General features: G+C 42.1%; 1 protein-coding gene across 3 annotated transcripts; it reads right to left on the bottom strand.

The window, feature by feature from the left end:
- Positions 1-2756: 2756 nt before the first annotated feature.
- On the bottom strand, positions 2757-12954 carry AAMDC (adipogenesis associated Mth938 domain containing). Of its 3 annotated transcripts, none has more exons than XM_066572301.1 (4): positions 12844-12954; positions 9130-9280; positions 4549-4644; positions 2757-3793 (listed from the first exon to the last, which is right to left on the bottom strand). In XM_066572301.1, the coding sequence occupies exons 2-4, from the start codon at positions 9259-9261 to the stop codon at positions 3653-3655; spliced, it is 369 nt and encodes a 122-aa protein (XP_066428398.1). In that variant the 5' UTR covers positions 9262-9280; positions 12844-12954; the 3' UTR covers positions 2757-3652. The 3 variants fall into 3 exon arrangements, with proteins under 3 accessions (XP_066428398.1, XP_066428399.1, XP_066428400.1); XM_066572302.1 differs by having other exon boundaries at positions 12834-12900; XM_066572303.1 differs by having other exon boundaries at positions 3644-3786.
- Positions 12955-13172: the final 218 nt, after the last annotated feature.

Genomic DNA, 13172 nt, shown 5'->3' with positions numbered 1-13172 from the left:
TTTCAGTGGGAGATTCATATCCAGATTGCTGAAGTCCAGTGAAATTCATTACACAAATTTGGAAGTAAATAATTCAATTACTGAGTCAAGAGCTCAAAAAACAATGCATAAGTGTATTGGGAGCAAATTTGAAGCTTATGAGACATTAACTCAGACCTGGCGTGGCTTTCACCTATCTTATTTTAGAAAGGACCAAAAAAAAAGTAAATGGGCAGGGACATTCACTGCAAAAAGTTCAAAGCAAGTTCCTGGGAAGATGAATGAACAGGGTATGCATTTAAATCAGGACTGCATGATATCACTGAATCATTTAGGTTGGTAAAAACCTCTAACACCATGGAGTCCAACCATAAACCTAGCACTACCATACCCACACTAGGCTGTGGCCCCAGGTGCCACATCCACACACCTTTTGAACACTGCCAGGGATGATGACTCCACCACTTACCTGGGTAGCCTGTTCCAAAGCCTGGCAACACTTTTGGGAAAGATATTTTTCCCTAATATCCAATTTAAATCTCCTCTGGTGCAACTTAAGGCTGTTTCTTCTTCTCCTGTCACTTGTTACTGACACCCCACTGACAATAATCTCCTCTCAGGCAGTTGTAGAGAGCAATAAGGTCCCTCCTGAGCCTCCTTTTCTTCAGGTTAAACACCCCCAGCTCCCTCAGGCTGCTCCTCATCAGACTTGCACTCTCCACCATGCTGTACTGGTCATCATCTTGGGATCAAGCTCATAGAGATGATTTCCTCTGGAATCCTGTCTTGTCTAAGTTAGAATCATTTTTTTAATCTTATTTCACTGGCATCTTCCATTTTATTCTTAGTAACAGGCAGTGGGAATGCAGAAAAGGCTGTCTTTTTACTTTACAGCTTGCTAATGCAGCATCAGTGGGACCTCAAAATATAAAGTTTTAAGGCTTGTGGATGCCAGGCTTTGCACAAATACTGCCCAATGTCCCTTAAAAATGCTGGTCGTGTTGCATTTGGTGTCTGTGAGCCTTTTATGGCCTGTTCCTGCGGGCTGCCAGCTCACACATGCTGCTTCACAAAGATAAAGGCTGGGGACTGACCCACTCGGCGGCAGAGCAGCTGGGGTGGAATCTTCCTGGCTCCCAGCCCAGCCGCAGCTCGGCTTTAATTTCAGTGGCAGGGTGGGAGTTCACTGCCTACTGGGAGATCATTTTCCTGGTGGGAGGCAGAGCAGTGGTGTATGTGAGAAATCCTGCCCTACAAAAGTGCATTCCCATGATTTGGGCTATGAGCCCATAATTTTAACAAATTATTTATGGCTTTTGCTGAAAGCAGCAATTTAACAAAGATACCAGTTTGAGCTCTGCTGGAATTTTTTGATGAATCAATCCCAGCTGCTTCCACCATCTAGCAAAGCAATTTCAGGCACCAAGAAGGAAATCGGGCTTTCAGTGACTGGAGCAGCCCAAGTGGAACAGATGCTATTGTGGGAACTGACAGTGCTGACTCAGGAAGCTGTGACGAGAGCAGCAAGAGAAGACATGGATGGAAAAACTTGCAACAAATTATCTCCTTGTTGACACCAACACTGGTGGTGGGGAAACTTAGCAGTTTACCTTTAAAAAAAATAAATCCATTTCTTTGCACACTGCAGCTCCCTGTTTTGAAGTGGAATCTTCTGCATCCTACCAGTTGCCAAATGAAGAATTAACAGGCTGCAGCACAAAGCTGGGTAGGGTACACCTCAGTCAGCTGGCAATGCAAAATGGGCTCTGCTCCCTGCGCCTTTTGGGAGGACAGATCGTGTGGCAGCAGCAGGGAGAAGAGCCCACAGTATTTGTCTCAAATGCAGGACTTCAGCTCGGCAGCTTTGGTGAATGTGGCATCACCAATAATGTGCCACATTAACATGAAAATATGTTACAAAAAAAAAAAAGTAAAAAACAGACCTGGAAGAGAAAGATAAGGTGTTTGCTCAACTTCTAACGGTGTAATGCGCATGGTTCCATTTTTTTAAGTACTGCAGTGTTTTCTCAGCCAAAGCATTACAAAGCTTCTTCCCATTTGAGGCTGCCTTAAGGCCCAGAAGCTCCTAAAATAAAACAAATACATGACCATGATCAAGAGAGTCAAACCACCTTCACTATCGGATAACATTTAGTGCAAAAAGTCTCCACACTCTGTGGGCTGGTAGGAACTCTGTTCTCCTGGCATTCCCTCAGGGTGACCACAGTCTTCTGGGTCAGTAGTTCACCTTCTCCTTCACATCAGGCAAGTTGTGCAGAAAAATGTCACAGCAGCTACAATGAGCATTATACCAGCTGCTGTGTCAGACAACACAGATGCAGCTGGAAAGGCAGTTCCTGCAGGGTTATGTAAGATTTTGCCTCAAATGTAGCTACACTAACAGAAAACATTGCTGTCATTAGGAGACTGCAAGATAAAACTTTCACTTTCCCTTTGCTTTTACATCACTTTGTATTTTATCAGATAAAAGGTTCTAAATGATTACTAGAGCAAATAGCAGAAAAAGAACATAGAATTTTGTGTGTCTTGGGAAAGTTCTTGTGCTCTCCTATCAATCTAAGCCTCTCTACTACTGCTTGGGTAGCTCCAAGTGCCTCAGGGCTTTTACAGCTTCATCTTGGTACTTTCATTAATACACACAGAATTAATATGCACAGAACAAGAAATGGTGAGCCTGGTGGGAAAAAAAATCTACAGTAGGTAGAACTTGTGACTGGCAATATTGATAGAAGCCCACCAGGAACAGCAACCAAGAGAACTGTTTGAATCTTCAGTGTAATAATGTTTGTTGGCACAACACTTAAATCATCAGATAATGATGACCAGTAACAAGTCTCACATGCATCCCCAGCTTGCCAGCAGTACCTTGCTAGCAGCAATTCAGACTGATTTCCTACATATCAATGTTTTATGCTGCAAACTCTAGCTTTGTAATTCATGTTCCTGATTATTTTAAGCGTGTAAGAACTTCTGAATAGATATGTATTAGACAGCTCAATCCTCAAAACTGGCAGTTAATAAGAAAATTCTTTAAGGCCCAGGTTTTATGCTTATACCCTGCTGACATTTTTTCCCCTTTTTCAGGCTCAATGAAAAATTTATAAGTGCTCTATTATGTGACATTCATAAATTGGCAAATACCCTGACTGAGGTCACCTGCAGGAGGTAAAGTTCTATGTTATGGGTTTGCTTTTAAATTTATTTTATTTTTACTTATTTATCCAGTGGTGGTAAAGTGCTTCTTTACCACCACTTCATATCTACCATTTGATTGTGCTCATCAGCTATTTTATGGCTGCATTCCAATAGCCAGTAATGTAATAAAAGTATTCAAAATATAATTTCCTGATTTAGTGAACAGGTGCTATGTTAAGTAATAAGACTATGGACGGCCTTCAGAGGAAAATTAGGTCAATCTCAACAATACATGGAAATTATTCTGTAGTTAAACGATTTAATTACATTAACAGCCCCGCCTTTTGTGAGCCCTCGATTTGTTTAAATCCTGAACTAATAAACTGTCTTTGCATTTTCGATGGTCAGTGCACAAATGCCTTGGCACGCAAGTTCACACTCCGCTGAGTGCAATTTGATCCAGCAGAGGTGTGTCCGTGATTTGGCCGCGGGCCGGGCAGGCGGAATGAGCTGCGATTCAGCAGGTGGAATGGAAGACCCCGCCCACTCTGACACCCTGAGCAGCCAGGGCATTGTACTCCGCCACAGCCTTCTCCGTTTGCAGCACCAGCACCTCAATCCCGTTCTTCTTCAGATAGTCCACAGTGGATGCTGGAACCTCGGAAGAGAAAAGAAATCACAAAAGCAAGAATCAGATTATTTTCCCCTTAAACTGTAAGACTTGTAGAAAACCAGACACTGATACCATTTGTTAAACATGACTTAAGTAACTGCCAGTAGCCAAAATGGCAATGCTCAGATAGGTCTAAGATTGATTTAATTTTTTTTCTCTTCAATAAAGCTACTTTTATACACATAGCTCCCCTACCTCTTTAGCACACTTTAAAATGCGGTCCTCTCTTACAAAAATAAATAGAATTGGAGCTAAAGGAATTTAATCTAAAGAAGGTGTTATTCATCCCACCAGAAAGCTAAAGACTCGCTTCTCATCGAGTAAAGCTCAGCACTTCTGATCTGAGCTTTCTGTAGCTAGTTTATCTGCTGAAATGACACCCTGGCAACAATGGTGACAAGAATGCCTAATTACCAAAGTATTTACAGCAAGCTAGAGAGCCAGTTATAACCTATTGCAAGAGGAGAGGACTAATGACATTCTGAAAAATTCTTCTTGTTTCATTTGTTCCTGTAGCAGAACATAAACCTGTTTACTGCTTGGCATGGACACTAATACAGAGGAGCTCAAATGATGTTTCTTTCAGGACCTGAGGGACCCCTGACAGGAGCTCATTCACACTGATCCTCAATTTTTTCCCCTCTCAGTGAAGCATCATCGATTTTATTTTTTTCCTCCTAATCAGAGGGAGAGGGAAAACAAACAGTTCCCTTTATGCTTGTCACAGAACAAAAACCTACCTGCAAAGCCTCACTCATGCCACGACCAATCACCACAGTTTTAACACCCTTCTTGACGACTTCTTCAAGGTCAGCTGGCTGCACTCCTGGAGAATGCTAAGTGTCAGAGAAGGAAAATAATAGTCTGTGTACTGACAGCATCAGGCAGGAAAGCTGTGTCTGTGTGCCCTGAACACAGAGCAGCAGGGTAAATTAGCAGAAGCAGAACGTAACACAACCCTCTTCTGTACATATACACAGTAGATAATGTCAGAAACTGAAAAAGGTACTTAATATGGAGATGAAGGATGATAATTAATTGATTGATGGCAAGATTATAATTCCTTATTAAACAGTCAAAGCCAAAAAGATGCATTACAAATTTCTTAAACATTTATGTCTTAACTTCTGGCATATAAATAAATATTTTATAAATTAAAATAAATTAAATACAATAAATAATATTTTATAAATATTAACAGTTAAGGTGAAATCAATAAATTGCAACAATACTGATGTTTGATTTCAAAACAACAAAATCTACTTGAAAGAAAGATGACTGCAAGCGAAAGTTTACTCACTTTAAATACAAAGAACTCCTCAGATAATTAAAATTATTAAATAATTTTCTTGTTTACTTTGCAAATCTCACCAAAGAGGACTGAAATTCATTGGGTAGCTTCATTTCAGTTAACAGCTTGGATTTCTGCAATATTCTTTATTTTGAGAAAAGAATATTTGAATCCAAACGCCTCAGAGAAAGAAGGAACTTACACAGCACATTAATGGATGTTTTAAAAAGTACATCCACTTACTGCTATTATGCTTTAAACATATGAATGCATAAACACACCTATAATGTTAATATAAAACATTATTATGTTACCCTAATTCTCCTCCTGGATTCAGTTTTTATCTGTCTCCATGTAAGAGTAAGATACTGGACATCCTGTGGCTATAATTTAGCCCCTCTTTGGTGTGTATCTTTAAAACATAAATATTATTTATGTTTTAAATAAATATTTAGATATTACTATAATAAATAATATTACTATTCATTATTCTATGTAATAATATTATATTAGAATTATACATAATTATATAAAATATTACAATTAATACTTTATATAATAGTATGCAAGAATATTTATTATTATATTATTATAAATATTATAAATATTAATTATGCTTTAAATAGTAACCTCCCCTTTTTTTTTAAAGTAGAATTCTGAAGTTCAGAAGTTTTTGAGAGGTCTGAGTTTCTCACTTGAAGTAGATAATGCCATGGTGGACTCATGGAGAATGGGGCAAGTAAGACTTTCCCAGCTGAAACAAACACATGGGCTCCTAAAGTTGCAAATGAAAAAAGCCTTCCATGGTACAGTGCCACTTCCAATGCATAAAATAAACTTATCCCACAAGGAAGTCTTTAGCATGGCTGATGCCTGAAATTTCAGTAAAGAGATGATTCACCTTTATGGTTCTCCAAGTTCACAGAATCATAGAGCACCTCAAGTTGGAAGAAATCCATGAGAATCATTCACAGGACTATCTTAAGCTAAACCACGACTTAGGAGCACCAGCCAGATGCTTCTGGAACTTTGACAAGCATGGTCTGTGACTACTTCCCTGGAGAGCCTGTTCCAGAGCCCGAGCATCCTCTGGGTGGAAAGCCTTCTCCTAACACCCCATGTGAACGTCCCCTTGCAGCTTGACTCCATTTCCATGGGTCCTACTGCTGGTCACCAGAGAGATCAGCACCTTGCCTGCACTGCCCTGCCTCTGGAAAGTGTAGACTGTGATGAGGCCACCCCTCAGCCTCCTCCAAGATGAACAAGCCAAATGCCCTCAGCTGCTCCTCATAAGCCTTGCCCTCAAGGCCTTTCAGCATCTTCATCACCCTCCTTGGAACACAGTCTAGCAGTCTGATATCCTCCTTATGCTGAGGAGGTGCCCAAAACTGCACACAGAACTCAAGGTGGGGCTGCTCCAGTGCAGAGCAGAGTGGGACAAGCACCTCCCTCAGCTGTGCTGTGCTTGACACACTCCAGGACATGTCTGGCCCTTTGGGCTGGCAGGACCAAAGGCTGTGCTCACCCTTAGTCCATTTACATTCCCTATCCACACTTGGAATGCAGAACTCACTTGAATAGGCAGAGCTTTCTCAGACCAAATCACTCTAAGTACTTGGTTATGACAGAATAGGGAATGCTTTTCCTTTGGGGTTTTTTAAGTAGACTCAAAACTTAGACAAGAAGAATCGGTGTGTTGTACTGCAATTACAATAATTAGAATTCTGGAGAAGGTTTGCTGTCACGTGAGAAGCACTCCTGAGACATTAAAGACACGGAACAAAAGGATTTTCTTTGGTTACACAGGACACTTTGATGCTAGTAAGAAACTACTGTTGCTACAGGAAACATGTAACATGATGAAATAACTGTATCATTGTTGATTTGACAGCAGATTTTCTTGCCTGCTCTGTTCTCTGGCCTTCATTTCAGCAATACCTATGTCTTTTCTTCTGCCATTAGCAGGTGGCACTGAAATGCAGTCAGCTAGGGAGAGAGGGTGCCATTCATCCCCAAGGGTTAAGGCCACAATAACTTAGTGCTCAGTTACAGAACCTTGCAGGGCCAGTCATACCATTTTCCTGATGAAAAAATGCTTCACTAGACAGCAGTGTGACAGCAGAGGAGGAAAGGAAGCAATTTATTTCCAGCTAGAGTGTAGGACATGACCGGCACTGCTTGTTTGCCACACTTCAGTTGCAGCTACCTCCAGGAAAAACATGCTTAAGGAAAGTAGGCAAACAACTCCATCTTTAAAAAACTGGGCAGAAAATGCAGCTGATGGATCTTACTGTTTCCAGTGCTGACAAAATTAAATTTTTGACAGTTCTTCTCAACATTGGATATGCAGTCTAGAAAAAGCTTAGTTCTATTCTTAATATTTGGTTTTTGCTATTTCTTTTAAAAGAAAATCACCTCACTCCTCAGCTGCAAGGATAGAACTGACCTAAAGCAGGAGCTTTACATAAGATCTTACTTTAGATATGTACTTTTTACTTCCTGATTAAATAAAAAGGATGCCAGAAAACCTACTTCTCCAGAGAACCCAACTATTCTTTTTCTCCTCCAATTTTAATTTAACATTGACTTGTTTTTCAAGTCCTCTAAAAACTTATGGATTTAAACGTTTTACTTGTGACAAGAAGATATTCCTTGTTAGAAATTTTCAAAAGAAAGCACAGCCTTTTAAATGTTAGTAAGTGCCTATAATTTAAAACCAAAGTTTTCCAGTGGTTGGAATAAATATAAAAATGTGATTGGGATGAGAACTGGTTGGGAACTTTTTGGCTATTGTTACCTGTTCTGCTTCTCCAGCCATGTGCATATAAAGCACAAAAATGATATTGTCAAACAAGCAGACAGCAACTCTCACCACAAAACCCAGCCCTTTGAACAGCCAGTGAAAACTTATTTTTTAATAACCAGGCCATAAATGAAATACATTTTTAAAAGTTACATACACAGCTACCTTTTTTCTCTGCAAGGTGCAGATATCTTTGCATGACAGCAGCACTTTTTTCTTGGTGTTATATATCCTGCATAAACTGAACTATGACAGGTTAAAAAATTTCTATTCTCCCAAAGATTACAGATGAAGTTGCAAACTCAAATGCTTTGTGTTTCAGTTGTGTCAAAATGAATCCAAGAGAGCTGCATCCTCTGCATTGATACGGCTGCAGGTGCTGGGCCTGGTCACTACACTGTTATTTTGTGCTTTAACTTTTGCTTTGGAAGTGTGGAACTTCTTTTTTCCTAGCCAATCATCTATCCCAGTGCAAGTCATAATATGGGGAAAATTATCAACATCAAGTTTCCTACAGCAATATTTGCTGTACTGCTTCTAAATCAGAAACATCAATACTGCTCCATGTACTTCCATCCAATTCTGATTGCATTTACAGATAAACTTTAAGGGCAAGCACTTAGTATATGGCTACCAAGAGAAGTCACTGTGTGATTAGCCAGACCATGAGCTTTTCACAGAGAAAATAGTGCATGAGACACTGTATCTGCATATTTCTCTTCTGAAATATGTACAATGGACCCCAAGGAAAAGGATATAAACTAAACCACATGCAATGTTGTCTTCCAAACATGCAAGGTCAGTTACTGTCTATTTTTTTTTTTAACTTTTCATAATTTCTTTTCTATCTCACTCAAGAAAACTTCTGTTTATACAGTCTGAAGAGAGGTTTTTACTGTTATCTTATGACAATTTCACTCTTAAACAGATGAGGAATATTGTTTGAGAGCTCTAAGATGTGTGAGAGTTGTCTGGTGAGGGTGGCTATCAGAACTCAGGGCAACAATTGCTATATCCTGTTGCGTGTAGGACATAGTGGGAATGCAGCTCTCTGACCCCTCCACAAAGTCACCTCCAAAACATATACACAGTTCTTACCAGGAAAATCTAATGGTTAGATGAAAGAAAAAGGCAGCTCACTGAATTTCTGTCTGGAGCTTTAACACTGTTCTCTGGACCATTCTCAGAGTCCTGTTTTAAATGCAAGGTACTAACCAGCAAACTTACATTAGTCCCGGTTTCTCGCCAATCCCATGTCCGGCTTCCTCCTGGCCATACTTTGCAGTCCTTATATGTTGTAGAGCAGCCTTTCACCTTCATCTGACCCCAAGAAAGGGAAGCAATTTCAGGGGAAGACATCACAAAGTGGAACCGAAGTCTGGAAAAAGAATATTTAATACTTAACATCAGGCCAACATATGCAGCAGTTAATAAAAATGGAAAATTCTGTCCTCGCCCCAAGGAGCTAGGAAGGAAATGCTGTTACAGACTTTATCCACGTGGTTTTGTGACAACAGACTTGAACTGAGGATCAGCAGATTTGTTGAATTACCAGTCCTCTTGGGGATTTTGTGCAGGATTTTGGGCAAATCATTTTACGTGCTAAATCTGTTCAAGTATTGCATGTTCAACTTTTAAAACTATCAACAGGGATCAGGTCCCAGAATATCCTCTCACATCTGGGTTTTAATCTTCTCCCTAAAATGAACAATGAGGAAATAATAATTTCCTAAAATACCAGAAATCTGCACTATTTCATTGGCCACTTTCTTCTTTTAACATTAAAGTGGTAAATGAGGTTAAGAGGAAATGCCAAACAAACCCAAACCCAACAGTAAAGCCATGAACCAAAGAGTGTCACTGCCACATTGCTACAGAAAACAAGACTTTCGGGGATATAAAGGGGTCGAGCCTTTCCCCAGACACTGCTAACAGAGACCAAGTCTCCCAGGATTATACATCCAAACAAGAACTTGTCTAATTGTTTGACCTCCATCTTCATTGTTTCAAGCTAAATCCATTATTTCTAATCCTTTCTGTTGGGGAAAAGTAGAACAGCTTAATCTTTGTCTTTTTCACCTTTTTTTTTGTTTGTTTGTTTTCTTGAGGATTTCACACAGTATTTTTCTTTTATTTCATTTAGATTAAATAAACATCCCTTCAGTCATGTTTTCTAAGTCTCTGCTTATTTTCTCCCTTTCTCCTTTAGCAGCCAACCACTGGTTCACATCTTCCTTTGATGTCTGTTGCCTAGAACTTGACAGAGCCTTATCAGTGCCCCTGTATCCCAACTGCTTTTTGGTGAGCGCTGCAGCGATGTTGGGATCTGCTTCCACAATCGCTGCTGGGCACCAGCAGGGCAGGGACTCTGCCTCACAAACTCCCTGTCAGCTCATCACAGAATCTTTCCCCTCCTCACAGTCCCTCAGGTAAGGTACTGCAGTCTGATTGCTGTAGTGATTCTGGCAGTGGATGGAAAAAGAGGAATCACAGGGTGATGATCCCCTGGAAATGCTTTGGACTAGCGTGGCAGTCGACTGACACCTATCCAGGGCAGAGTCACCTTTCTGCCCTTCCAATTCACATTGTTGAAATCCACATTTTGAAGAAAACTTGATGTTTCTCCAGTAAAGAGGTCCACCTCTGCCTAATCCAGAACATCTCTGTGGCAGATCCTTCCAGATACACAGATTCTCACCCTTTATTGTTTAATTGTTTATATTCACCAGGAATTGAATAGTTTAAATTAATTACATGAACCCTGGCAGCACAGATTAAAGGCACTGCCCTTGCAAAAGATAAATCTTTGGATGACCACACTTCCAGTCCCCCTGGAAGCCTCCCTTCCTGTCTTGCACATGCTACAAAAGATGCAGCACTGCCAAACTGGACATGCTCTCCTTGGATTGCCAGATGCAGATCTCAGCATCCCACCTAAAACACTGCATGAAGGAAAAAGTGCATTACTTTGGATTCAGCACAGGATTGGGTTTGCCAGAGGTGCTTCTCACACAGGACAGTGGGGCAATTCTTTTCCTTCTCACTCCTGTGTGAAGTTAGTAGCACATGTGTCCTGTCAAACAGGAAGCAAGGCAAGCACCAACAGGGGACTAGAACTTGTTTGGATTAATTCAGTCTAGATTCTCTCATTGCACATCCATGATGCAATGGATTCAAGCAAAAATTTGTAAGATTATTTTTCCAAAGGTCTGCCTGAAGGGATATTTTGGCTGAAGAAATAACCAGCAGTAGTCCCAACAGAATGAAATTAAAGAGTAAAGGCTGAATAAAGCAGCCAGAACCTGGCTCTGAAGAAAAAAAATAATTTTTGCCTGTGCTACTTTTCAGATGAAATGGTAGAATTAGACCTGGAGGTTAGACAGAGGTGAATGAACAATAAGATGATTGGGAATATCACATTCCCCAGTCCAAACAGTATCACAAGGCTGGAACTGTGCAATCAAACAGGCACAAACTGCAAATGGGAGAGCAAGGATTCCATGCTATCTTTTCCAAACAGCATAAAAACAAGTAAATAGCAGAAATTAAGCAAGAAAACTTATAAGGCACCAATAAAAATTTATCCTCTAAAACCATTTCCCATAATACTGCCAGAGATTATCAGTAAAGTCAGGCCACTAGAATAAATAAGAATATCTTAGAGTGAGAATGAACTCATTGATAGAAACTTTGGGCATCCTTGGATGTAGAGCATGGTCCAATCACTGAGGAGCAGGAAAATAGTTCGCAACCAAATTATTTCTTTAATTATTCACTTTGAGAAATGTAAAGTATCAAAATATACATTAACACTTAAGATAAAAGAGACCTTGAATTAATGACTTGCAAGTACAACCTAAAATTCCAATTTCTGCAAACTGCAGTAGTCAAAACACAAAGAGATGAGGAGCAGAAATGGCTAAGGACTCTACAAGCAAAGTTATGAGAGTTTAAAAACATCAGAAATAAAGGAAGTAGAACTTAAAAGGAGGCAAAATGCACGTTTATGCCAGGAGGCTATACTGAAAGAGAGAAATGAAGCGGTGGATAAGGATGGCAGAAGACAAAAGAAGCTGAGAAGGAAGCGGAAGCAGTTGGCTGAGCTGGTGGACTTTAAGATTGCCAGTGCACCTTTCTTCTGTGGAGGTAACCAGCAACAAATGGAACAAAAAGGTGAACGAGAGCAGTGCACCAGATAACATTTTATTGAGACGCTGCAGAAAGAAAGGAAGTTTTGTAAAATCCAATGGACAACCTGAGACTGAAGAGGATACAAGGGGAAGAGTAAATCGGTGTGCGTGAAGTTTTGGGCAGAACAAACTCCTGTAAGGTGTCAGAAGACAACGTGGCTCTCCAGCGCTGTCTGGGAGCAGGGTCAGGAGGAGGGCGACTTCCCATTCCAGGGGATTCAGCAGCCAGAGGAAGGTCAGGATTAAAAACTGACAGGAGGGAGGCAAACAGAAAGGACGGGAGAAGTTTGGATCAACTGTGTAGGGAGGGGGAAGGTGTCAAGTTCACGAAGGAGGAAAATACACTTTGGGAATTCAGCAATTCCTTTTCGCTGGGGAGCCCAGTGACGGCAGTTAACCGGGGAGGTCACGGGGAGCTGGTAGCAAGATAAGAGGAGGAACAGCAGTTGGTGAATACAGCGGAGAGAAGCAAGGAGACAAGGACAGAGACCGCTGAGAAGCAACGCGGGAGGGGTTGAGGGAGGGAGTTGGGAAGGGAAGGCGCAGTTCAGGACCGCCCGAAGCAGGGCCTGGCGTGACGGGGTGCAGGGACCGGCACAGGGACCGGCACAGGGACCGGCACAGGGACCGGCACAGGGACCGGCACAGGGACCGGCACAGGGACCGGCACAGGGACCGGCACAGCCCCAGCGCCGGCCGCGCGCTCCCGCCCGCTCCCCTCACGGAGGCTCCGTCACGCACCCGCACTCACCGCCCCACGCGCGCGACCCCACGGCCCCGCCAGGCTCCGCCTCCGCCCGGCCCCGCGGGGAGGGGGCGGGGCCTTCAGGCTGCCACGCTCTCATTGGACAGCGTTTCCTGCCGGCCCCGCCCTCCGCCCGTTCCGATTGGTCGGTCCGCGGATCTACCCACGCCCCTGCCCCGCCTTGTTTTCATTCCCCCTCGCCGCGCGCGGCGGAGGGGAGCCGGCTCGCGCCGCTCTGGCCGCCGCCCCCTGCCCTCCCCTGCCTTCATCGTCCCCCCGGTGCATTGTGGGATAGTGGCGGCCCGGCCCGGCAGCGCCCCCTCCTCCCTCCCCCT

This window comes from Molothrus aeneus, chromosome 2 (genome assembly GCF_037042795.1).
Source record: "Molothrus aeneus isolate 106 chromosome 2, BPBGC_Maene_1.0, whole genome shotgun sequence".
Classification (NCBI taxonomy): domain Eukaryota; kingdom Metazoa; phylum Chordata; class Aves; order Passeriformes; family Icteridae; genus Molothrus; species Molothrus aeneus.
Note: the sequence above shows the minus strand (reverse complement) of the source record. Positions and strands in the feature narration are given on the sequence as shown.